Source organism: Chiloscyllium plagiosum, chromosome 38 (genome assembly GCF_004010195.1).
Source record: "Chiloscyllium plagiosum isolate BGI_BamShark_2017 chromosome 38, ASM401019v2, whole genome shotgun sequence".
In the NCBI taxonomy this organism is placed as follows: Eukaryota; Metazoa; Chordata; class Chondrichthyes; order Orectolobiformes; family Hemiscylliidae; genus Chiloscyllium; species Chiloscyllium plagiosum.
This window is the reverse complement of record NC_057747.1, coordinates 12,715,201-12,743,200: the sequence shown is the minus strand read 5'-3', so window position 1 is coordinate 12,743,200 and position 28,000 is coordinate 12,715,201. Positions and strand designations below refer to the sequence as shown.

The 28,000-nt window shown below is 42.1% G+C and overlaps 1 protein-coding gene across 1 annotated transcript in view; it reads right to left on the bottom strand.

Annotated features, from left to right (window-relative positions):
* The window catches only part of caly (calcyon neuron-specific vesicular protein), a 47,917-nt gene extending 20,607 nt beyond the window's left edge, over positions 1-27,310 (bottom strand). The window contains exons 1-2 of the mRNA XM_043678876.1: positions 27,157-27,310; positions 3,175-3,328 (exon numbers count right to left, since the gene is read on the bottom strand). Coding sequence (XP_043534811.1) covers positions 3,175-3,303 — 129 coding nt within the window. The 5' untranslated portion in view covers positions 3,304-3,328; positions 27,157-27,310. The remainder of the gene's footprint in view (positions 1-3,174; positions 3,329-27,156) is intronic.
* Positions 27,311-28,000: the final 690 nt, after the last annotated feature.

The window sequence follows — 28,000 nt, the reverse complement described above, 5'->3', positions numbered from 1 at the left end:
GTCCCCAGAACATTAGCTGTGTTTCTGGGTTAATAGTCAATGTTGACAACTCCTAAAGCAACTCCCTCCTGACTGTGTACCATAGTGTCACCTCCTCTGCTGGGTCTGTCCTGCCAGTGGGACTGGACATATCCACGGATTATAATAGTTTTGTCTGGGATATTGCCTGTAAGTTATGGTTCAATGAGTTTGCCTCGTCAGGCTGTTGCTTGACTAGTCTGTGAGACAGCTCTCCCAACTTTGGCACTAGATCCCAGATGTTCATAGGGAGGGCTGTGCAGGATCAACGGAGCTGTTTCAGTCATGATCTTTTCTGGTGCCCAGGTTGCTGATAGGTGGTCTATCCATTTTCACTTCTTTGTCGAGACTTTTTAGCAACTGATACAGCTGAATGGCTTGCTAGGGAGAGAGTTGAGAGTCATACGACATTGTTGTGGCTCTGGAGTTACATGTAGGCCAGACCAGGTGAGGATGGCAGATTTTTTTCCCTGAAGAACATTAGTGAACCAGATCGGTTTTTCTCACAGTCTACAATGGTGGATTCAGTAAATTCTGAATTCCAGATTTTTAAAATCAAATTTAAATTTCGTCATCGGTTGTGAGATTTGAACCCAGGTCCCCAGAACATTAGTTGTATTTCTGGGTTAATAGTCTAGCAATAATACCACTAGGCCATGGCCTTCATGAAAGGAGTAGAGAAAGCTTTACCCTATATCTAATCTTGTGCTGTGCCTGTCATGAGATTGCTTGATGGGGACAGTGTAGGGGGAGCTTTAGTTTCAGTTTTTAAATGAATGGAGGCAGCCACATCAACGTGTCATGTATTTGTAAGTTGCATTGATTTCTCAATTGGTCATTATTGAAAGATTTAAAAAAGATATTATCTTTATATTCATGCTGGTTGCTGCCATTGTCATTTGAAATGCTCTTTCTCCTTCCCTCCTGTTTTGGTCAAGAACAGGACAAACAACTTACGCTGAGAGTCCTGCTCCTGAGAAGCTACCTGAAAATGGACAGGAATGTCTGAGGAAAACTTTACCTTCCAACTTCCATTTGGTTCCCAGTGAGAAAAATTCCCTTTCTAGGTAGCAAGATAGGGAGCTCACTGTGTGATGTATCACATCCTAAATTATATGTTACAGAAACCAACTCCTAATTCCCTCCTTTTGATTTTTAACCTCATAAATATCAACTTGCTGTGACAACCAGATGAGTTGATATAATCAACTGTCTTTTTTTAAGTCTGAATTTCATTGTTTTTTAACTCATAACATTACGTTCATGACATTTTCTACGAGTTATCATAGAGTCATACAGCACGGAAACAGACCCTTTGGTCCAACCAGTCCATGCCAACCATAATCACAAACTAAACTAATCCCACCTGCCTGCACTTGGCCCATATCCTTCCAAACATTCCTTATTTGTGTACTTATCAAAATGCCTTTTAAATGTTCTAACTGTACCCCCACCCATCCATCACTTACTCTGGATGTTCATTCCACACACAAACAAAGTTAACCCTCATATCTTTTTTAAATCTTTCTCCTCTCACCTTAAAAATATGCCCCTAATCTTGAAATCCTCTACCCTAGGGAAAGGACACCTGCCATTCACCTTATCCGTATCCCTCATGGTTCTATAAACCTTTAGAAGGTCACTCCTCAACCTCCTACACTCCAATGAGAAAAGTCCCAGAATATCTAGCTTCACCCCATAACTCAAACTCTGCATTCCTGCAACATCCTGGTGAATCTCTTCTGAACTCTCTCCAGCTTAATGATATCCTTCCTATAACAGGGTGACCAGAACTGGACACAGTATTTCAGAAGAGGTCTCACCATCGTCTTCTACAACCTCAACATAACATTCTAACTCCAATACTCAAAGGTCTGATCAATGGAGGCAAACATTCTAATCACCTTCTTAACCACCCTATCCATATGTGATGCAAACTTTAAAGAATTATGTACCTAAACTCCAAGGTCTCTCTGTTGCACAACACTACCCAAGGCCTTACGTTTAATTATGTAGGTCTTGTTCATTTTACCAAAATGCATTTAGCCAAATTCAACTCCACCTATCACTCCTGAGCCCATTGACCCAACCGACCAAGATCTGGATGCAGGTTTGCTCGCTAAGCTGGAAGGTTCATTTCCAGCTACCCCACCCCCACCTTGGCATCATGGTAGCCCACAAACCCGCCAACACACTAAAACAGCAGCTAATGAACTTGAAAGACCCTATACAGACAACAAGCAAAACTAATGTCATTTACAAAATACTGTGCAAGAACTGTAACAAACACTACATTGGACAAACAGGCAGAAAACTAGCCACCAGGACACATGAACATCAACTAGCCACAAAACGACATGACCCACTCTCACTACAGATAAGGAAGGACACCACTGCGACTGGGACAACACATCCATCCTGGGACAAGCCAAACAGAGACACGCATGAGAATTCCTAAAAGCATGGCATTCCAACCGGAACTCTATCATCAAACATATCGAGTTAGACCCCATCTAACACTCCCTGAGAAAAAGAACAGGAAATGACATCACAGGAAATGACATCACCAACCCAAAGAAACCCAAACATATAAATCGAAAGCAGGAATTATCAGCAGTGCTTTGCCTGGAGGCAGACTGAAGATATTACCTAGTAGGGTGAAGAAACATCTGGAAATAAACCTGACAGCTCAGTGAGCAAACCTACATCCAGAACCTCAACCTGAGCTACAAATCTTCTCAAACCTTGCTGATCAAGATCTCTTTGTAATCTTTGTTAACTTTCTTCACTTTCTTAACTTTCCTACCAATTCTGGTGTCATCCACAAATTTACTGACCATGCCTTCTATATTCTCATCTAGGTCATTTAGATAAATGACAAATAAAAGTGGACCCAGTGCTGGTCACAGGCCTCTAGTCTGAAAGCCAATCTTCCACCATCACTCTCTGTCTCCTGCCGTTAAGCCAATTTTGTATCCAATAGGCAAACTTCCTCTGAATCCTATGATATCTAACTTTATCAATTAGTCAACCATGCAGAACTTTGTCAAAGACCAATCCATTTCAATGTTACTGAAAAGCCACAGGGATTATTTCAGGGTGAGTGAAAGCACATTTGTCAAGCTATGACCATGGTTGCTGTACATTTCTCTGTACCTTTTCAGGGATAGGCTGCTGAAGCTGATTAACATCCAGAGGGGTTATCAGAGGGATGTTATCAAACCCATCATCTACACCGTGCTCTTTCTCTGCCTTCTCAGAGAGATTACATCCAGGCTTCACCATGTCTGGCTGGGATGGCGAAATCAGCCTGAAAAAGACAAGAAAAGATAATGAGGAACTTCTGATAAAGACACTTGTGTTTTAGCAATTATTAAAGAGCCTTTTCGTAGTCATATAATACAAGGGGCATATTTTTAATTCAGTAAAGAGCTTTCAGGTGGGCATCAGTACAGGAGACTGATGCTGGAGGTGTTGGGAATCTGAAAGGTTAATTCTGTTTCTTTGTCCACAGAGGCTGCCTGACCCTCTTAGTTATTACCAGCATTTTCTCTTTTCATTTCGGGGCCAGTCAATTCTCTTCGGAATTCTTTTTGAAAATCCTATTCTATAAAGTTAGACCTCTGGAGGCAGAATTTAATACCTCCTCCAACATCATGTTTGGAGGCAATGAGAGCATTTAATCGAGTATCTATTAAGAAGATTGCTTTGTCCTGGATGGTGTTGAACTTCTTGAGTGTTTTTTGGAGCTGCACTCACTCAGGCAAGTGCAAACTATCCCATTATACTCCTGACTTGTGCCTTCTGGATGGTGGAAGGGCTTTTCAAAGACAAGAGGAGAGTCACTTGCTGAAAGATTCCTAGCCGTGGAACTGCTGTTGCAGACACAGTATTTATATTACCAGTCCGGTTCAGTTTCTGATCAATGGTAAGCCATAGTATATTGATAGTGTTGACCAGATATTCTAAATTAATCTGGTCCCACTAGCCAGCACTTGGCCCTAAACCCTTCCTCCTCATATACCCATCCAGATGCCTTTTAAATATTGTAATTGTACCAGCCTCCAACACTTCCTCTGGCACCTCATTCCATATACGCACCACACTCTGCGTGAAAAAGTTGCCCCTTAGATCTCTTTTATATTTTTCCCTTCTCACCCTAAACCTATTCCCTCTAGTTTTAGACTCCCCTACCCTCAGCTATTCACCCTTTCCATGCCCCTCATGATTATATAAACCTCAATAAGGTCACCCCTCAGCCTCCAATGCTTAAATGTGGTGGGCCTTTGTGATTCTCCAATTGGGAGGCAAGGCTAGCATTAAAAATCACTGATCATCACCTTTGCCCCCTTCTCTTATTGATTTATGGTTTTTCTTCTTACAAGTTAGTATCCGCAGTTATAAAGCAATGTCACCACAACATATCAACACGGCTACTTTCACAGAGCTATCCAAGTCAATTCATTAACAGTCAGTTTCATTTGATAGTAAACAGTCAGTCTTTTCTCAGGATGCTGTAATGTAATTCTCGAGTTCTGTCAATTATTACAAAGTAATGAGTCATGCTGTACTAATCAAACCTAGCAGAATTAATGCTGTTGATATCTTGTTACAGTACCAACAGCAAGCTCAGAAACTGTGGGTTAGACGTGAGTTATTAGATGTTGTTCAGTGGGTAGCACTCTTACCTCCAAGTCAGAAAGGCCAAAGATTCAGGTCCCAAAAGGAAAGACTTGCATCTAATGCAGTACTGAAGGGTTGAGATAATAAACCGAAGCCTTGCCTGTGCTCCAGCAGCTAGTGATATAGTAATTGAGTATTTAATTGCATTATGGACCTTAATTGGGCATCCTTGGGCTGCAATATTTCGGAGCAGACTCACACTGGGGTGGTTGGGTTTGAAGGTGCATGTTTGTTACATGCCTCTCTGTACTTAAAAGTTTATAAAATAGATAAAGATTGTTCTATTCTGGCTTTCTTGGTGGAACAAAGAGGAAAGGAGTTCTCCTGTGAGTGCTCGCCAATGGTTGCCTCTCAATTAATTTAGCAAAAACAGATGACCTGGTCATTGTTACTAGTCCCATTTGCCAGCATTTGGCCCATATCCCTTCCTATCCATCCAGATGCCTTTTAAATGCTGTAACTGTACCAGACTCCACCACTTCCTCTGTCAGCTCATTCCACACATGCTCCACCCTCTGTGTAAAAAAAATGCCCTTTATGTCCCCTTTAAATCTTTCTCCTCTCTGACCTTAAAACTATTCCCTCTAGTTTTAGACTCCCCTCCTGTTGGCTACTCAGTACTTTTGCTATTTGTGGGAACGTGCTATGCACAAACTGGTTGTCCCATTTCCCAAGCTGTCAACAGTAACTGCTCTTCAAGAGTATCCAATTGGCTGCACACTGTCTTGGAACATTGTGAAGGGTGCTCTATCAGTGCAAGACTTTCCTCAAATTTCCTTCTTTCCCACGTCTAGATATGAGTATCACAACAGAGTCCACTATTCTCTAAACCAGTTTCCCTGCCAATTTGTACCAAGTTGGCTCAAGTTACACACATGAGCAACAGAGTTCAGTTTGCCCAATATTATTTCATATGGGACTTCTATAACTAATCATAGGAAATGCTGGTAGGTGAAGTCCAACAGATTGCAAGGAATCTGCAACTCCAGGAAACGGACAACATACTCAGTGCGCAACTTTGCCTCTTAAGATTAATTATGCAACTATTGGATGGATCATTACTCTTATGGTTTGATGCTTAATTTTGTCAGAGGCTGTTAGAGATTGGCATTCTTAGAAAATCCTTCCTGTTTTATTTGAGTAACTGGCATGCTTGATTGCTCCTTTCTCTGGGATTGAACCCAAGCTCCAGGGTGCATCGATTTTCCTTGGAGGGGTTCTGGATTATTGTACCATATTGTGTTGGCATCTGACCACAGATAAAAGAAAGAGAAGGATCAACTGAACCTATAGCTGGGTCCAGTTGCAGGGCAGATGTGGACATCTACTCGGAACCATATTCTCTTAGCAGCTGGACATTATACAACCACAATCCCAGGAAAACTAGACAGAAATCTTGTGGGTTTCCAGTTGTATCATCAGAGGAGTGCAACACTGACGTGTGGCTCATAGTCTACAAACTACCTTACCACAACTTCTCAAAAGAGAAGATTCAAAGAATATAGCCATGCCCCAGCAAACTGGGATTAAGAAACTCCTGAGAAGTCACCCTAAGTCCAATCTGTTTAGTGGTTGTATCTATGAAGATCTTGGGAATCTCATCAAAAGACAATCATGGAGATGTGCAAAACCAGTGGGGGTCAAGGACCGGAGCCACAGTATATAACTGGAGGATCAACAATTGGTTTTACCGTGCCATATAGAATACAGACCACATCAGAACTATATATGAGCACTGTAGCACACAATATATATATGGACCATGATACAAACCCTATGTGCCTTTGTAGCATGGACCATCTTAGAAGCCAATTCTCACTAAGATGGTACTCTGCAGAAGTAGTTTCTAATCATTTTACCTTATCAAAGACTGAATTGTTCATGCCCAATGAGTACATCAATAATTAATGCTGTTTTTCTTGCGGCAGTAACAAGAAGAATATATGGCCAGTAATGTTACTGATGTGATCATATTTAGTTTTTAACCTCCTGCATATATAAGCAGAAAAGAGATGGGAAGTTCACTTAGACATCATTGCATGGTTGTGCATTTACAAAAATGTAACAAATAACTGTAAAGTGTTAGAGATCTCTTGGTCCTGTTTTATAAGAAACAGTAGGATACAGATAGGAACAAGAATGTCCGACAAGAATGTTCAATGTCCATCGAACCTGCCCCACCATGATGTGAGAATTACAACTCTGTAATGCCTCACTGCAGCCCGCCAACTCTCCAAAATCCATCCTCAGACTCACCTCTCCAGGAAAATAATGAACCTCGACACTTCTAACTATCCGTGAGTCAGATTGTTGGTCAGAAATGAGATGTATCAATAATAATTTGTATCTTTAATGTAATTTGGCTAAGCTCACAGACAGGGGAGTGCAAGGTGGCTTGGTCACTGATGTATGTCAGCACCAACTATGTGGCTGTAACAACTGTATATTGTATTCTATTGTTATTACATTTATATATTGGTGTCTCAAAGAAAAAGACAACCTATAGGGTGGAAACAGGCCCTTTGGCCCAACAAGTCCACACTGACCCTCCAAAGAGTAACCCACTCCCCCACCCTAATATCCTACATTCACCCCTGACTAATGCACCAAATCTATACATCCCTGAACACTATGGGCAATTTAGCATGGCCAATTCACCTAGCTTGCACATCACTGGACTGTGGGAGGAAACCCACACAGACACGGGGGGAGAATGTGCAAATTCTACACAGACAGTTGCCCGAGGCTGGAAGTGAACCTGGGCCCCTGCTGCTGTGAGGCAGCAGTGCTAACCACTGAGCCATCATGCCACCATTTTGCTTTAGCTCATTCAGATCAGCATGAAATAATTAGTGTGCTGAACAGTTTAGGCAGAAACAGAATGGAAGTGTGTCAGCTTTTTATTTTTCAGGGAAAACGTGTACTGCAGGCAAGACCAGTGCTACATGCTCATCCCTCATTGCCTGTGAACTGAATGGTTTGCTGTGCAGTTTCAGAGGGCTGCTAAGACTCAATCATATTGCTGTGGAACTTGGAACCACATGTTGGCCACAGCAGGTAAGGACAGCAGATTTCTCCCCGCAAAGACATCAGTGATCCACGTGGGTTTTTGCAATAACTGATGTTAGTTGCCATGAGCAGATTGGCTTACCATTGCAAATTTTATGAATGTGACATAAATTTCACCAGCTGCTGTGACGGAATTTGAATCCACACCCTTAAAAGAATTAGTCTGATCTTCATGGATTGCAATGACATTACCACTTTCGCAATTCCACTTCTCAAAACAACATGGGTAAAATTGTCCATTGATTGTGGTCACACAGTGGTTGCACAGAGTTGAGATTATGTAAAGAGTTGGCTCATGGGCAGACCAGGAGAAGTAAACAAAGTCACAACATAGCCACTGGCGCAATATAAATGTGGAGATTGCATGAGCTTCACCCCAGTCTGGTGCTATTACACAGGCATTAGAGTGGAGGCAGTTCAGTTCCACTCTAGCCTGCAGGAGGAGCACATGTATTCTGTACAATTCCTAAAAACCCTAGTACGTAAGACAAACTGATGAGGAATGTAGTGCACTTATTGCTGTAATGACGTAAGTCATCTTGTTAAATAAGACAAGTGGCTTTTATGTTTAGAGTAACCAGAGGGATATCCACTATCTCTGATAATTAGGAGGTTGTAGACAGAGTATTAACAAAAGGTGGTAGTGACCTACCTCAACCACCCCTAGTCCAGTACTAAATACTGGCAGTGGTGGCAAATATCATATGGCAGCACCAATGCAGATGTAAATTCCATTTAGAGACCCCCACCACAAGTTCAAACTTACCAAAGAAAAAGAAAAATTTACAGCCAAGGTTACCTCAGGATACATCGTGATCAGGTGGGCTAATGGGCTGAGGAGTGGCAGATGGAGTTTAACTTAAATAAAGATGAGGTGCTGCACTTTGGAAAGGCAAATCAGAGCAGGACTTGTACACTTAATGGTAAGGTCTTGGGGAGTGTTGCTGAACAAAGAGACCTTGGAATGCAGGTTCATAGTTCCTTGAAAGTGGAGTCGCAGGTAGAAGGGATAGTGAAGAAGGCTTATGGCATGCTTTCCTTTAGTTCTCAATGCATTGATTGCAGGAGTTGGAAAGTCATGTTGTAGCTATACAGGACATTGATTAGGCTACCTGAGGAACGCTACGTGCAATTCTGGTCTCCCTCCTATATGAAGGATGTTGTGAAACTTGAAAGGGTTCAGAAAAGATTTATAAGGATGGTGCCAGGATTGAGAGGGTTTCAGCTGTAGGGAGATGCTGAACAGCCTGGAGCTGTTTCCCCTGGAGTACTGGAGGCTGACAGGTGAACTTATAGAGGTTTATAAAATCATGGAGAGGCCTGGATAGGGTAAATAGCCAAGGTCTTTTCCCCGGAGAGGTCGGAGTCCAAAACTATAGGCCATAGGTTTAAGGTGAAAGGGGAAAGATTTAGAAGGCACCTAAAAGGCAATTTTTTCACACAGAGGGTGGTGCATATGCAGGATGAGCTGCCAGAGGAAGAGATGGAGGCTGGTACAATTACATTTAAAAGGCACCTGGATGGGTATAGAGTGGTGCTAGAAAAGCACAGCAGTTCAGGCAGCATCCAAGGAGCAGGAAAATCGATGTTTTGGGCAAAAGCCCTTCATCAGGAATCCATTCCTGATGAAGGGCTTTTGGCCGAAACATCGATTTTCCTGCTCCTTGGATGCTGCCTGAACTGCTGTGCTTTTCCAGCACCACTCTAACCTAGAATCTGGTTTCCAGCATCTGCGGTCCTTGTTTTTACCTGGCTGGGTATATGAATAGGTTTAGAGGGATATGGGCCAAATGCTGGCAAATTAGATTTATTTGGGATATCTGGTCGACATGGACAAGTTGGAAGGAGGGGTCTGTTTCCAACCTGTACATCTCTATGACTTAAAGATACTCGAAGTGAATTTACTACTTTACGAAGACACAGGTAGTTTTTCATTAACTGAAATGTGAGAGACTGCATCAGCAGTGGAAGCAGCAACGGGGCAAGCTCAGCACTTCAAAGACAAACCATCACCTGGACATGGTAAGAGGTTCCGGGGACATCAATGGGGCATAGGAAGAAAGAGAAAACACCCAGCCACTTTTAGAAAAAGACAGATGAAATAACTGCACACAGGCTGGTATCATCAAAGATGGACTGGGTCCGAAGGGACTCGATGTATAAAGATATGGGCAATGGGGGAAAAAATACACCCAATGCCACCCTCACCCTGATGGACACCTTTGTGTGTGGCTGCATCAGGTTGTGCGTGGATCCCTGGTACGCAAACACCAAGTGTCACTCCGTACTGAGGTTCTACCTGGCCCCGGTGTTACGAAGAATGGGCCTGACCTCGCTGCCGCGGAACGCTCCGAGTAGTTGGACCATTCCGTATCACCTGTCCTTCGTGGAGAAGGTTATGAAGAAAAACACCTTTGACCACAAGTCCATCAGGAAGTGGTCAGCACGTAGTGTCCTTGAGACCCTTTGGGAAAAGGAGAGGGAAGATCCTGTCGAGCGGTTCCCTGAGCAGACTGTCAAAGCCATTTGGCAGAATGCCTCATCGCCAGAACTTTCCAACAAGCACCAAGACATGGCTTGGCTGGTGGTGAGAAGTGCTCTGCCTGTGAGATCCTTTATGCAGGCCCGGACTCTCAGGCGCACCACACGCTGCCCTCGAAGCGGCTGCAGGGGGGACGAGACTGTCACACACCTCCTTCTGGAATGTGCCTACGCGGAGGAAGTCTGGAGAGGAATGCAGTGGTGTTTGTCGAGGTTCGTCCCGAGCAGCGCCGTGACGCGGGACTCCATGCTGTACGGCCTGTTCCCCAGGACACACACCGAGACGAACATCAACTGTACCTGGAGAATCATCAATTCGGTGAAGGACGCTCTCTGGGCGGTCCGAAACCTGTTGATCTTCCAGCTGAAGGAGTTGACCCCGACTGAGTGTTGCAGACTGGCACATTCCAAGGTCCAGGACTACGTGTTGAGGGATGCGCTGAAGCTTGGGGCAACTGCCGCCAAGGCGTGGTGGGGAAAGACCACCGTGTAACATCTGCCTGCCTAAGAAGAACAGGGGGCCCACGCAGTCATTTGGGCTCTGCTGACACCTCAGCTAAATATATGGATATATGATTGATAAACGTACAGACCTGTAGATACAAATGGTAAATTCTGATCTCTGTATGCAAAGAAATTGAATGTTTACGTATTTATGGCATGACCAACTGTACAGACCATCAAAATATTTTATGAATAAAGTATATTTTTGAAATAAAAAGAACTGCACAGAGGCTGGAATCCCATCACCAGAGCCACCCTTTATTTACAAAGCCAGCCAGATCGGTGACAGCTCTCAAACTGAGGAGATTCTAATCTCCTGATTATACACTTTTTTTCTTTTTGTTTGTTTTTGTTTTCTTTTTTCTTCTTTTTTTTCAAACAGTCTCCCAATCCCAACACTACTGCCAAATAGCGACAGTGCTTATTTCTCTTGACTATATTTTTTCTCCAAACTGACAGGATTGTAAATCCCCTGTTTACATATTTTTTTAAAAGGGACACCTTTTTCATTCAGAGGGTGGTGTGTGTAGCTGCCACAGGAAGTGCTGGATGGAGTACAATTACAACATTTAAAAGACACCTGGATAAGTACATGAATAGAAAGGGTTTAGAGGGATATGGGCCAAATGCTGGCAAATGGGACTATGTCAGAATGGGATATCTGGTCAGCATGGATGAGTTGGACCAAAGGGTCTGTTTCAGTGCATATGACTCTGACTATAGGGCTTTACCCATTCTTTCAGAAGAATTTATGATCTTTCATGTCTCTTTTATCATGTGGAAATTTGAAGTTTCACATCCGTTACATTGTATGGTTTTCCATTATTAATTTGGCTTGTCATTTCTTCACAATTACCAACAGATTTGGTCGAAATGAATCTTCCCTTTCGAAATGTAAAAGTGGTTGCTGTTTATCTGGCTAATGTCAAGTACTTACTCCCCTAGACTGCTAAATCTATTCCGATTATGGGATATTGTTGTGAGATTAATGGATTAAGAATAGACCAGGTTTACTTCGATCACGTTTTCTCAAAATGTGACTGTTTGTAACCCAGCAAAACTCCCTAACATTCAAGTAACTCCCTCTAAAAAGGCAATTAGCATTTCACAAATCCCATCTCCAGTCTCTCCTAATATGTGCGGATAATTGTCCTGCATCTCTGTGGTTAATATGATTTAGTGCCATTTTAATGTCCTCCATCAATCTCGTTTATTTGGAATAAGACTGATTAACAATGATGTTTGTGCGCAATATTCTTGATGACTGTTTAGCAGGAGTAATTATTGGATTTATTAACTACTTTATGTTCATTCTGACTGCTGCATCCTCCAATGTTCTCATTTTATCTTAAACTTCCCTTTTCTTGTTCAGCAAATGGAAGAAATCCATACATTGTGCTTATATCTGCAACTTTGCTCATTGCCAAATGTAACATTTCCCCTCAAGTTACACTTTTTTAATTGTATTTTTTTTGAGGGTCCAAGTATTGATTTCAGTGTTTACATGTAACTTTCTCCCTGCAGACCTCATCGTTTTTTTATGTTCATTCCTTGCCCTGGTGCTAAATTGCTTTGCTGAGGAATTTAGGGTGGTGTTGTTTAGCCGAGGTTCATTAACCCTGTCAGAAGTCACCTGAAAACTGAGGGAACCACAAAGGTTTAGCATATAGGACCAGAAATGCTGATATCTTCAATATTTCACAGTAATACCAGCTGAAAGAAGAACATGCTGCTGAAGAACATTAAGCTCTTTAAAAATCAAGCCACAAGTTGGTGCAACTTGTGAAAGAGTTAATGCCACTAAAATTAGCAACAGTGAAGAATGGACAGCTTATTCCCTCTGCTCGCATTCCTGTGGCATTGACGAATGGAACAAGGTAACAGAAAATGGAACAAGGTGGTAGAATAATAGGACACAGAGGCCGTAGCGTTCACACCTGAACAGGTCAACACGATGCACGTGTTGTCATTAGACGTAATGTCAGATTAGCATCAAAAAAGCAATTGTTTCAGAAATATTGGAGTAACAGTATGTTTACAATGTTCAATTTCCTACCCAATCAATTAACAGCATGATGAAGAATGTATACATTACACAGAAGGGAGAAAGTGAGGTCTGCAGACGCTGGAGATCAGAGTCGTGAGTGTATTGCTGGTAAAACACAGCAGGTCAGGCAGCATCCAAGGAGCAAGAGAAGATTCCTGATGAAGGGCTCCGGCCCAAAATGTCGATTCTGCTGCTCCTCAGATGCTGCCTGACCTGCTGTGCTTTTCCAGCAACACACTCTTAACTCTATATTACACATAACACAACTGCCCATGTGTCCTTCAGATCTTTCCAATTCAGGGACCCAAAGTGAATGCATCAACATGAAGATCTTCTACACTGTGCGCTGTGTTGAAGCCACACTGCCCATGTGTTTATGTTGAACAATGTGGAAGGAATGCCATTTCCCTCTGGTTCCATTGTTCTGACACTCAGTGGGTCACTGTCTCCTCTGCAGTTGGGATTTTCAACCTCATTCGAAATGCTAAAGCATCAGTTTGATTCCATGAAGTCTGTGGCGTTTCCAGAGCTTGGGTTCATGAAATTGCAGGCTCATCATTGCCCTGATTTTCGTGCTCCTAATGTAAATTGTTGCAAAATCATGATGTGCAGCAGCTCAGCTCCCTAAGCAGTGCTCCACGTAATTGCCAAGCCTCACTGGGAGCCCTAGGCTTTGTGATGAAATTCATTTGAGGATCAGCCATACAAAAGGGCCTGGCACAAACAAACAGGAATTGCAGTCACAGCCGGAAAGTGTTTAATTTTTGGCAAGGAGTTGCATCAGAAAGAAATAAAACTCAATTTGCCAGCCCTGTCATTGTGATCTTGATGAATTGAAAATTCAATCAAAATAGTTATTAAAATAAATTATTTCTTTAATCGGGCACCTGTTGGTTATTAACTGATTCCAATGTGCTTTAGGTATGAATTGATATCGCTGTTGATTAATTGACCTTTGTTTTTGTGTTCTTGAATGAAGCAATTTCTAGCCCAAGCAACCAGCTTTCACAAAGCCCATATTAACATGTCAGAAATGATAACTTCTGCAGTGGTTTCCTACACAATTTCAATCCGGTTTGATGCTATATTGAACAAAGCAAGAAGGTTTCCGTCCTCTCTGAGGGTTGTGCTGAGTTAGTTGGTGCCAGTTAAAGAGAAAACTCTCCCTGAATAACAAAAAGAAGAAAATTAGCCTTAGTTTCAGTTTCTGACTGGAATGTGTGCATGCATGGATTGTTGCTGAAGGTGGGATCATTATAATATGAGATCTCCTGGTGTCCCAGATTTGTGTTCGATTTTTATCGATGCATAATTAAAAATATTGGGACAGTTGGATTTTCTTTAACCTGAAACAGCAGCACTTCAGTGGGCTGAAAGGCCTCCCTCTATCATGAATGCCTCTGAGGCAAAACAGCCTGCTGATATTCAACATGAAGAAAGCCCCCTTGGGTGAAGTGCTGGAAATGTAATCCGGCATCAATTAGCATCTTCTGGGATTATAGGAGGAGCAAACTGGGAAAGAAATCTCCACTTAGAGCATCAAGAAATTCTGGCATTGCTCTGCAGCTCCACTGATACCAACCAGCACAATCACATCAGTTCAAATACCATCTGCCTGGCAACAAAGACACAAGACACTTTTTTATATCATTGGGTAAATAATGGATCTATTATAACACATTCTGTTTCATACCCAATCAGCAGGGAAGATCTCCTCCACATGCAGCATCCATTGAAATTGTAAGTTTCTTTCTAAAGAACACATTTGCAACTTCACTACATGTTGTGCATGGAAGAAATCTTCCCTGCTGATCTCACAATGGGAGTGTAAAGGAAATTTTCTTCCCTATTCAGAGCTTCTATGCTTTGTGGTTTCATTTATACTATGATTCTGCAGTAAGTCCATGCACCTATCAACCCACATCATCACTGACCTACTCTGTCTTCCCGTACCTCAATACACTCTGTACAAAATTGTTCTACTAGTCTGAATACTTTCAGAGTGTTGATAGAGGTACTGGTAGTTATGGAGATGCATTGGTGATCATCTTCCAAAATGCTGGAATGGCCCCTACAGTTTGGAAGCGAATGACACCTCATTATTTAAGAAGGGAGAGAGAGAGAGAGAGAGAGAGAGAGAGAGAGAGAGAAACATGGGAACAACAGACCTATTAGATTTACATCAGCACCAGGAAAATTGTTGGAATCTATTACAAAACATGTGATAAATGGACAGCTGGATAACAATCAGCTGATTGGGTACGATCAGCATAGACTTGCAAATGAAAAATTGTGTTTGATGAGTCTGTTGGGAGTTTTTTAAGGATATGACCAACAGAATTCATAAACATGATGTAGAGGAGCCGTTGTTGGACTGGGGTGGACAAAGTTAAAAATCACATGACACCAGGTTATAGTCCAACAGATTTATTTGAAATCACAAGCTTTCGGAGCGCTGCTCCTTCATCAGGTGAAGTTGATAAGGTATTGAGGAATCAACAGTTAAAAGTCTCCATTTTGTAAGTCTCTATTTTGCAATAATAATCTGCCTGACAATTTCAAAATGGCAGCAGTACTCCCAATAACTGTGAGAACATGAATTGCAAGAATGCAGCAGGCTCTGCACAATCTTGGAAACGTTTCTGTATATGCCTCTTCCCAGTGCTATGATTAGGCTGATCAATACAGCATTGTTAAGTGGCTTGCTTTACCTACTCTTACGCATGAGAATGCTTCAGAAGTAGAAACATTTAAATCAATAGCTTTGTTTTGACTGATGTGAACAAGACTAGATGTATTGATTATCAACTTTTGAATTCTGAGAACTTAACTAGAGGTAGAAACATTACATTGTGTGGGAACTGAAACCTGTGAAATAGTTACACACATAAGGGTTATAAAATATGCTGCCTTTTTGCTAGAAATCAGAGATCTGTCATTTGTCTATCCAGAGATCGATACCCTGGACCATAGACTATTGATCTCTCGCTTGCTTAATCGAAATAAAGTGTTTGTTCACATTTAAACTTCTGTGTGGTCTGAGACTTTTTGAGTCAACAAAGTCAGCTAGCAACATTAAAGCACCCTGGATGAGGAGGTAATGTACTGGCATGGAAAAGGGATTGGCTCACAGGCAGGAAACAGAGTGTGGACATGAATGGATCATTCTCACAGTGGCCAGCTATGGCTAGTGGGGTACTGCCAGGATCTGTACTTGGGCCCCAGTTGATCACAACATACATCAGTGATTTGGATGTGAGGACCAAATGTAAAATTTCCAAATTTGTGGATGGCACAAAGCTAGGTGGAAATGTGATGAAGATATACAGTTGCTTCAAGAGGATTTAGACATATTTACAATGTAGGCAAGAACATGGAAGGTGGAATGTAATGTGGAAAAAATGTGAGATATCCACCTTGGTATGAAGAAGGAATGTACAGTGTATTTCTTAAATGGTAAAAGGTTAGAAAGTTGAATGTACAAAGGGACCTGCATGTCCTTGTCATTAAGCCACTGAAGACTAACATACAAGTGCAGCAGGCAATTTTACTTTAACCTTTATTGCAAGATGATTTGATACAGGAGGAGGAAAGTCTTGCTTAATCTTGATTAAATCTTGGTTAGACCTAATCTGGAGTCTTGTGATTTTAGTTCACGGACTTTTATTGCCATTGAGGGACCGCAACAAAGGTTCGTGACCATTTCCAGGAGTGCCCTATGAAGGGACATCGGGCAGACCGGGCTTATATGTGGATGGTTTTTACTAAGAGGATTGTGAATCTTCAGAACTTTCTATCCGAGAGTGTGATAGATGCTCAATTATTGAGTTTAAGGTCAAGATTGACAGCTTTCTAATACCAGTCAGAGACAAAAAAACTATAGATGCTGGATTCCAAAGTAGACAAGCATGAGGCTGGAAGAAGACAGCAAGGCAGACAGGTGGGGAAGTCGCTCTTTCAGGTATAACCCTGCTTCAGAAATGGGGGTGGGGGTAAGGGGAGCTGCAGATAAAGAGAGTGAGTTGCTACTTGCTGCACAATACTCCTGTAACCTTCTCCATTTCTATAATCCCGTATAAATATCATAGAAAAACAGAATTCTGACAGTGTGGAAACAGGTCACTTGGCCCATCAAGTCCACACCGACCCTCCAAAGAGCATCCACTCCACTATGCTGCATTTATAACTGCTAATCGACCTAGCCTGCACATCTCTGCACACTATGGGCAATTTAGCATGGCTAATTCACCTAACCTGCACATCTTTGGACTGTGGGAGGAAACCCAAACAGACACGGGGAGAAGGTGCAAACTCCCAACAGACAGTCATGGAATCAAACCCAGGTCCCTGGCACTGTGAGGCAGCAGTGCTAACCACTGAGCCACTGAGTACTGCCCTTGGCTGTTTTTCTTTGGGGTAAAGCCTTCAAATCTGAATTCTACTCTGCAGAACTCCCTCACTAAACTTGATGGCTGCTCCAACTCTTTCTGCATTTAAAAACCTCCTTAACCACATCTGTTCAACAGAGTTTTTGAAATTTTCCCTGATCTCATCATATCTAGTTCATTTTCATCATGCCAACTTACAGAGAGCCCCTAGGAGTTTGTTTTCTCTCTGTTAGAGGTGTTACATAATGCAAATTGGAGTCCAACTGCTTAAACACCATTTCTCTCAATTTAGCATATGCATCTTAAATTCAAATTTTATCACAGCAACTACTGATTTAGCAAATATTATTACAGATGTGAAAATTTTAAACTTGCACAGAATCACATTAGACATTATACATCATAACCTATTTGCATTCCCTTTAAATGTTATCTAGGTCAGTGACACATTTATGTATTGAGAACAAGTTCACAAAAACAGCAATACTTGAGCTGAAGTGCTGTTGTGTCATTTGAGACACGTCTCATAATTTAGAATATTAACAACCTGACATCTGTTCATCCCGCCTGTCTATGAAACCTTATGTTTTGGTTACGTTGTGTGCGAACTTTCCTATTATAAATTCCTACATCAACACTAATAATGAAAACTGTCCATGTAAATCTGTTCTGCACTAATTACACTCTCCTCCCAGTCGTGCCTCAGCAATGCGTCTTTGTCCTGGGCTGCAGGGAAACTTTTATGCTCCAACCAACTCTCTCCCTCTGTTTTCCAAGTCTTACCATCTGACCTCTAAATAATGTCAAATTGAGATGGTTTACAAAAATAGGGTTCAGAATTACTGCCGCAGTTCTCCTCCTTTGGATTGGCTGAAACTCTCGAGAAATGTTATCCAGAGCCATTCACTATTTCTTTGCATTTTCTGTAGGACGTTGGCTGATCCTCCAATGAACAGGTGTGGGAGTTGGGTGAATCCCAATGGGGACTCCACCCCACCCCCACCCCTGTTGAGACCAGAAGGAGTGATTATTAGCATGAGAATGGAAGCATTTTTTCAAATTTCATTCAAATCAATTCAATCCTCTAAGCCTCTTTCAATTATGTCAGCACTTTCCCATAGGCGATGGACTGTGGCACTGAAGATCTACTAGATTCGATTAAGGACTCATCTTTCCCTATTGCCCTTTTCCTTCCCTCTCCTTCTTCTCTTCCTGTTTCATGTGCTTAATTCAGGACCAAAAGGCTGAGTAGACGACTTGCCCTTGAACTTTCTCCAATATCACATTGGCCAGCAAGGATCAAAAACTGCACCTTATATTTATAGAGCACGTTTAACATAACGAAAGATCTCAAAGCACCTGAAAAGAACATTACAAAACAAAGCATGAGCCTCAAGTACACAAAGAAATGCATCAGAATTGTGTGCTGATCTAGATTTTTGTTTCTAACTTCTGTAAGCACCAACCCCTCTGCTGACTGCACCTTTGCTATGACATGGCTGAGAGCCGTAACTCAATGTGAGGAGGATTCTGCGTACAAGTCAGCATTGCTATCCAAGGGTTGGTTTGCTTTGTTGGCTGGACAGCTAATTTGCAACACAGACTGACGCCAACAGTTGGGTTCAATTCCAGTAGAGGGTTCCATAGAAGATTCTCCTTCTCACCTTCTTCCCTAAAGTCTGGTGACTCCCAGGCTAAACCACCACCAGCTGTGTCTCTTTAATGAGACAGTAGCCATAAGGTCTGGTAAGACTCTGGTGATTTTACCTAAATTTCAAAGTGCACTGGGGCTCCAGCAGGCTGGACCAGATGATTTTGACCATTTCTTGATGCTTTTTAAGATAAATAGTTTAGTATTTTCCGACATCACAGAGTGACACTTCAAATAAAAACCATTCGTAAAATATCAGAGGGTAGTGTCAGAGCTTGCTTTTCAGATGGAGGCCTGTGACAAAGATCAGAGCTGGGCCCACTGCTTTGCTTCATTTATATAAATAACTTGGTTGTGAATATGGGAGGCATAGTTATTAAGTTTGCAGATGACACCAAAATAGATGGGGTGCTGGACAGTGAGAAAGATTATCACAGAGTACAATACAATCTTGATCGGATGGGCCAATGGGCTGAGGAGTGGCAGATGTAGTTTAATTTCGATAAATGTGAAGTGTTGCATTTTGGTAAGGCAAATCAGGGAAGAACTTATACACTTAATGATAGGGCCCTTGGGAGTGTTGCTGAGCAAAGAGACCTAGGGGCGCAGGTGCATAGTTCCCTGAAAGTGGAGTTGCTGGGGGTATACAGGATGGTGAAGAAGGCATTTGGCATGCTTGCCTTCATTGGTCAGAACACTGAGTATTGGAGTTGGGATGTCATGCTGTGGCTGTGCAGGACATTGGTGAGGCCACTTATAGAAAACTGGGAAAAATTTTAAAAAGTGGGTAACTTTTTCACACAGAGGGTGGTGCATGTTTGGAATGAGCTGCCAGAAGGACTGGCGGAGGCTGGTAAAACGAGGTTGAAAAGGCAATTGGATGGGTATTTGAATAGGAAGGGTTCAGAGGGATATGGTCCAAATGCTAGCAAATGGGATTAGATCAAGTTAGGATATCTGCTTGGTGCAGACGAGTTGGAACAAAGGGTCTGTTTCCGTGTGGTATGACTCTATTTACAGGGGACCATATTCTTTTCCTTCAGTCATTGGATGTGGGCATCACCATCCTTATTTCCCCGTAAAGTGAGTGACTTGCTTGGCCATTAGCACAGGATAGTTAAAGAGTCACATTGCTGTGGGTTTGGAGTCACGTGTAGGCCATTCCAGGTGAGGGCAGCAGGTTTACTCCTAAAAGCAGTAGAAAGTGAGGACTGCAAATGCTGGATTCCTGATGAAGGGCTTATGCCCGAAACATCAATTCTCCTGTTCCTTGGATGCTGCCTGACCTGCTGTGCTTTTCCAGCACTACACTCTTGACTCTACTCCTAAAAGGACAATAGTAAATTAGTTTGACAACATCATTTCCCGTTGTCATGGGCAACTAACTTTCAATTCCAGATTTATTGATTGAATTGAATGGGATTTGAACGAATATTTCCAGAAAGTAACCTGGTCCTTGGATTACCACTGGCAGCCTACTCTGAAGTTGTCAAAGCTAAAATATAAATGTAAAGTCTACGTCTCTACCTCTCTCTCTCTCTTTGCATTTCCACCCAATGTCAGTGATAGATGGTTCCATATTAGATATCAGACAGATACAAAGAAGCCACCCCCAATCTCACAGGGTCACTTTCACAACTTCGATTTAATGCCAAGTTTTGAATAGTTTTGGTCATCAAAACTAACTTCAGTGTGAATTGGACTGACATTGCACATACGTAATCACATCAATTAAAACCATTGCGGCTGGAAGAAGTCTTTTATTATATTTTTAAACCCCAATCATAATCACCAGCCAATATGCACCCCCATTTTAAATTCAAAGCATGTAATGAGAATGCATCTTTAAGAATGTTTGGATGAAAATATATTAAGCATACAGTTTTGATTTTCTATCTGGTCAATCGCCTGAAGCTAGTCACCACCGAATGATAGAAGCAACGTGTAAAAATCATCTCATATTCCCTATCAATTTATATGCTTTGCATGAGAAAGCAATAATTCTTTATCCCCACAATAAAATCACTGCAGTGAAGCACAAATACTACAAGGACTGCAGCAAGATTCCATTGTTTTGCAATGACAGTCCCAGGTATGAGTACAGAATAACCTTAGTCAGTCAGGTTAGCATCAGTGATCAAAACCAGAAAGGTTTTTATTAAGCTGATGGAACTGAAAGCAAGATAAACTGCCCTTTAAAATAAGAAGGAAAAATGACTGTGTTGATGTCCTTGTACTCGTCTTCAAAACAGTTGTCTTATTTGTTCAATGCATAAGTGACATGGGATTTGGACTGAGGAAACCTTGAGAAGATAGCAATAGGATGGCAATCTTGAATGCAAAGCATTTGCCATGCAATGCCTGAAGTCAATCACAGCACAACCATGACAAATCCCCGCACCATGAGATTCTTAAAATTCCATTGCTTTATACGTTCTTCTAATTAGTTTCTGTTTGATCTGACAATAGAAGTTTATGGCTATGAAGCTATTGCCTCAAGCAACAAAGGGGCGAATATTGTCTCACCAATTTATGCAGGCAAGAGACACTAATGAGAAACAAGTTCCCCAAGTATGCTAGAGAGAATGGCTGACCTTCTCCACAGGGTATTATATGATACCCACTCCCATTGTTATCCTGCATCTAGTTAATTTTCAGTCACCACACTGTTAACGTGCCATAGAGTTTTCATTGCATGCTTTTAAACTCATTACCATAAATTTTCTGTCAGCAGTTAGAATCTTGCCATAGGTATCTCACTTGAATCCTTTGAAGGCTGCAGTAGTTTTTCTCTTTGTATAAGAGTTTAGCAGTACTGAATTAGGATGAGAGTTTTGCATATCCTTCTGTTCCATTCTTAATGTTGGAATTGTTGATATCACACCATAGTTAACTTACAATTCAACCTGTGCTCACTGACCTATATTAGCTCTTGATGAAGCAAGACATCAATTTTACAAACCTCAATTCCTGTGTTTAAATTTTTCTGTGAGCTCAATGCTTCTCACATCTGTAATCTCCTTCAACTCGACAGCCTCTCGACATTCTAGACCATAATCTCACTTTATCTCTCCCTCCCTGCCTTAGTCATTCCTAAAAATCTACTTCCTTCAACAAGCTTTTGGTCACATGCCCTTATATCTCACCAGGTGACTCTGTGTCAAATTGTGTCTGATAACCCTCTAGTGAAGCATCTCAGGACTCTTTACAATGTTAAGATTTCTATACAAATGTGAGTTGCTGTTATATTCTGGAATATATTGTTTCCGAGCCTCCTGGTGTATTGTTGCATGATAGCATGTCACATTCTGTATTCAGTTAGGGTTCCGACATCTTGCAATATTCCAGTTGTCTTATATTTTCTCTAGAATATTAGATTATAGGATTGTGGCCTTCCAGTGCATTTCTAGAATGTTATATTTAATACATTTTGTCCCCTGCAGGCCATGCATGTAATTCCCACTGGAAGGGTAAGATATGTTGCAACAAGTGTTGTTCCATCATTGCTGATCTTATTCCCTGGCCAGTTGATGTAATTTACAATTCAACTCGGACAAGGCAGTCAGCATTAAGAAGTCAGGTTCGATCACTCTATTACTTTTAAAAATGTCTTTATTTTTTAATTATACTATCATGGAAGGACTGTCATTCTGAACTTTTTACTTTATCTTTCTAATTTATTACTGTGATTTTATACATCTGAAGGTTTGTAATGCTGGATTTATTAATTTTCTTTTTTTGCCTAAGAATTTGTACTCAAGAATTATCCCCAGGTAGCTAAGATGGCACTGTAAGTGGTGAATTGTAAACTTTTCACTGCACTCATGTCAGTACATGGGACCATAAAGCTAATTCCTTCATTATGTTGGCTCCATTGAAATCATTGAAGTATCAACTGTGACTGTTCGCTTCTCCATCAACTGAGCCACCTTCACATTCTGATATCCTTCTGAATGTAACTGGGTCATCATTCTACTTTTTAATCTGTGTAACTTAGAGTCCTGGAGCCATACAGCATGGAAACAGACCATTCAGCCCAACTTGTCCATGTTGACCAGGTTTCCCAAACTGGTCTCACTTGCCTGCATTTGTCCCATAATCCTTCTACCACTGCTGTCTCACAGCGCCAGGGACCCAGGTTTGATTCCTGCCTCGGGTGACTGTCTGTGTGGAGTTTGCACATTCTCCCCGTGTCTGTGTGAGTTTCCTCTTGGTGCTCTGGTTTCCTCCCACAGTCCAAAAATGTGCAGGTCAGGTGAACTGGCCATGCTAAATTACCCATAGTGATAGGTACATTAGTCAGGGTTAATATGTAGGCTCGGGGAATGGGTCTGGGTGGGTTACTCTTCGGAGGGTCGGTGTGGACTTGTTGAGCTGAAGGGCCTGTTTCCACACTGTAGCTAATCTTAAATGTTGTAACTGTATCTGCATCTACCACTTTCTTGGGAAGTTCATTCCATATACAAACCATGTTCTGTGTGAAAAGGTTGCCCCTCAGATCCCTTTTAAATCTTTCCCCTCTCATATTAAAATTATGTTCTCTCATTTTGAACTCCCCTACCCTAGGAAAAAGACCTTTGCTATTTACCTTATCTATGCTCCTGAAGATTTTTTACACCTCTATAAGGTCACCCTTCAACCTCCTACGCTCCAGTGAAAAAAAATCCTCCAGTCCTGGCAACATCTTGATAAACGTTGTCTTAACCCTGTCCAATTTAATAATATCCTTCCTATAGCAGGGTGACCAGAACTGTACACAGTACTCCAAAAGTGGCCTCACCTGATTCAACATTGAGTTCAACAACCTCAGACCATGAATGTTGCCTCCATTTTGATGTTTTAAATTATTTTTACCCCAACTCTCTTTTTGTATTTTCTTTTAATATTTTGTCTTCAGGTGTGGTTTATCTTTGTTCCATTATTAACACCTACTCTCGACCAATGTACTCCCACTCCTTTTGTCTTTTGACCTTTAACCTCCCATTGTACTGACCGTACCTATGTTCCACTTGCCCCCCCTCCTTTATACCTTCTGTCTGAGGAGGTGTGGTGCCAGGTGGGTGAGAGAGGTAGGATTAGTGAAGACAGTCAGTTAACAGAGTCAAAAATAAAGCGCAGGCATGATTTTCTTTAAACTTACAAATGCCAGATGTATATTGGAAAGCCAGTAGCTTCTAAATATAATTCATCATAAAGCTCCTTTGGTTGCTTGATGCCCCATGTGATAATGAGTCATGCAATAATAGCAGCAGCGCAAACATTTGCATTCATATAGTGACTTCAGTGTGGGAGAACATCCCAAGGTAGAGAAACACTTGGCATTACATCTGAGGAGTAAAACCTTAGTTGAACATACAGGTTCAGGACGATTATAAAGGAGAGGGAGATAGAGAGGTGTGAAAATTTGCTCAGGGCCTACCAAATTCGAAGGTCTAGATAGTTTAAGATATGGCCCCTGTGATGAGCTAAAGAGGTTGGCGATGGATATTGGAGGAATGCAGAGTCATAGGACGGTTTCAAGGCTGCAGGTGGCAACAGGAGTAGGGAGGACCCTGAAGAGATTGAACCAAGATTTTGGTGGAACCAGAGCCTATTGTAAGTCAGAGTAGTGAGGCAACGGACGGGCAGAACTTCGGATACAGAAAGCAATTTTGGATGCAAACAGAATGAAATGTTCAAGGCCAGCCCAGAAAGCATTGGGAATATCACACCTGGTGGGAAGATAGGCATGGTCGAGAGTTTCAGCTGGTCTGAACAATGCAAGGAAACAGATGGGGGATATAGACTCATAGTGTTATACAGTATGTAAATAGACCGTTCACTACAACTCCTCCAGGCCGACCAGATATCCAAAATTATCTAGTCCCATTGATAGTTTTGGTTCATATCCCTCTAAACCCTTCCTAATCATGTACCCACCCAGATGCCTCTTAAATGCTGTAATTGTACCAGCCTTCACTACTTCCTCTGGCAGCTCATTCCTTACATGCACCACCTCCTGTGTGAAAACATTGTCCCTAAGGACCCTTTTAAATCTTTCCCCTCTCACCTCGGACCCATGCCCTCTAGTTTTGGACTCCCCTTATTCTGGTTAACAGAATCGGAAGCCAAACAGTCTGTGTGTGGTGATAAGATCCTAAACTGAGCTGATCTCACAAAGTGTAGCACAGAATATCATTGACTTTGCTATCCTTGGGCGATTCACAGTCAATCACTGTTTAGTGACCCCTGCAGGAAAGTGAGGGCATGCAATGAGGTCAATCCTGTCCAATTTCATTGTGCTATCTGTTAGTCTGAGTGATCTACCAACACTCAATATCTATGTTCCATTAGAAAATATGGAATTGGATAAATAGTAGCAGCCAGGGCTCGCGTGTATCATCGGAAGGAACCGCAGCAAAAAAAAATAATTTATTGACTTAAAATCATAAATTGTGTTCTTGTACTGATATTCCTGGCAAGGTAATTGCACCGTGAATCCTTCAAAAGTAGAATTTCTTAATAAATATTGCACAAACGGAGGCTTCGACATGCAGTTTTCTCAATCGAGAGTATTTATAGCATTGTTCGAAACAAGGACATCCACTCGATCATAATCGATTGCAAATCGATGTGCATATCCCCCTGAAAAGCCCAAGTCAATAATACACACTGATTCCAATCTCAATGCTCACACAAAGTGATGCATGAAACAAAAACGTACTGCAAATCGGTGGAATGTGCTTGAACAGGATAGTTTTGACTGTGACTGTGAGAATGGGCATAAGGTTGAGAATTCAGGGCGTGCACTCACAAAAATACACTCAGATCTGTACTGAAAGTAACAAATGCTAGAGATCACAGCGGATTAGCCAGCATCCAAGGAGAGACAGCGAGCTAACGTATAGATTGTTCATGAGAGCACCTCAGATTGATAATCTCCAGCAGGCCACTGGGACAGTACCTGCAATCTGTCTCCTGCTGGAGAGCACTTCGGATCATGCAAGCACCCTGCGAACTGGCAAGTTGATTGTAAAGCAGAGAGTCCGCACTCCTTGAAGATAATTCGAGCAATTCGCCAAACGCACAAGACTCACTACCATCCCTCTTTGTGCGCGGGAAAGGCTCTTCTCACAGCTCGTCCAGCTCTCTCTACAGAGCTCACATCACAGCTATGCAAATACATATGTAAAGTTTTTCACTAAATACAACAAAGCAGGTCGATTATTTTTCGAAGCAAGTTGCTGTTTGATAAGCAATGAATCGCTCAGGTATATAAAAAAAAACCCCAGCCTGCCTTGTGCACAGTTCAGTTCATGGGTGAAATGTTTCCCATATCTTACAGTGTTGTTACCCACGGCTTTCCAGAATTACCATTGAAAATAAACATTTTTTCGCGTAGAATTCGAGATAAAACCCACCGCATCGTGACGGCCAGGAGGGAGATTGAAGGCAGGAATTGCTGGAAAAACTCAGCAGGTCTTGCAGCGTGTGTGATGAGAAGCCAGAGTTAGTGTTTCGGGTCGAATGACCCTTGCTCAAAAATAATGGGGGCGCCAGGGCAAATCCTTCCAGTGAAACAATGGGGGGATGCTTGACTTTGGGAGTGCTGGGTGTTTTGTTCAGTAATTCTCAAACGGAAACCTCAATCTCCTTGCAAGCAAAAATGGGGGTCCCTGCATTCCCAGGTGCAGGGCCAATGTAACGAGGACTGATTGGGGATGGGGAGTCAGATGCGATGAGCTCACTGTCCCCAAACCCCAGTGCATTCTGCAGCCTCGGTTCTGATCACAGTCAAGCTGCGCTCTGCATTTCAGCTTCTCTATTGTCTCCTGTAACATGGGCGGAGGCTGCTGGAGCAGGAGGGGTGGACTCAACGCCCTGTTGTTAAATCTCCTGCTCTGCCTGAATGGTGTCTGGCGGGGGTTAAAACCCAGGTCCCTTCTCTGCCCAATGGTGCTGCAATTTACAGCACACTGAGCAGTGATGGACGCCACAGAGAGAGAGAAAAAAAAAACCCGAGTGCATTTTTGAAAGCGAACGAATATCTACCGCAATTCCGAGTGTTCATTCGCAATTTGCATTCTTTTAAAAATAAACAAAATCGCCCAAATAACATACATTCATTGAAATATCGTGCATTTTTTAGTCCTAACCCCTGCTTGGCTCCGGAATTGCAAATTACACATCATTTATCTCAAACTGACAGTAGTGCAAGAGAGAACAGTTTGCGTTTTTTTAAACAATACAAAGAATGACTGATTGCTGGTACTTACCAGGAGTCGAGTGTATGTGTGTGCTTTGATGGGGAAGGATTGGCGGTGACTTGCTGAGCTCTGGAAGGAGAGAGTCAATGAGAGGAAGAGACTGTGAGAGTGTGAAATAGAACGAGAGACGGAGAGCTGGTTGCCTAGGAGATGTTGTCAGCGTTATTTTCTCCTCAGACTTGGTGTGTTGAAGCTACCTGTGAGCTCGGCACTACTGACGTTAACAGAGGAAAGGTCAGCCTTCAGATCTGACCTCTTTACTCCATTAGGCAGGACAGAGAGGCTTTGGGAAGCTCCAAATATCATCCTAATTAAACACCAACTCCACCCCACTTAGTATTCAGGGAATGTAAAGGTGAGAGTTTTCTATTACAATGGTAATGTAGGTCTGCTTCTTTCTATTTCAAGGCACCATTATGTAACGTAGGATGCATTGGTTTTGTAAGCATGGAGAGCAGTGAATGTTGTGGTGCAGTGGTAGGGATTCGGCCTCCAGCTGCTGGTTTCCAGCCCTCTATGGGATTGTGTTGGCAATGGAAAGTCCATTTGATACAAGTTGCTCACAAGTTGCTGTGGGTCTTCCAGAGCAAGGAATTGACCTCAATCGAGTGTTGCAGACTGGCACATTCCAAGCTCCAGGGCAACATGCTGAGGAATGCACTGAAGTCTGGGGTAGCTGCCATCAAAGTACAGTGGGGAAAGACACCGTCTTTCTGCTGAAATTAAATGGGGGTCTGTTAAGTTATGGGACCCTCCTAGTGCCTTAAATGCATTTAAATATGGTCTTGTCTGTGGAAGATATGTCTTTGGTATATTTGGACGAAGTAAAACTCCAGTGTTTGTTTCCTTGATA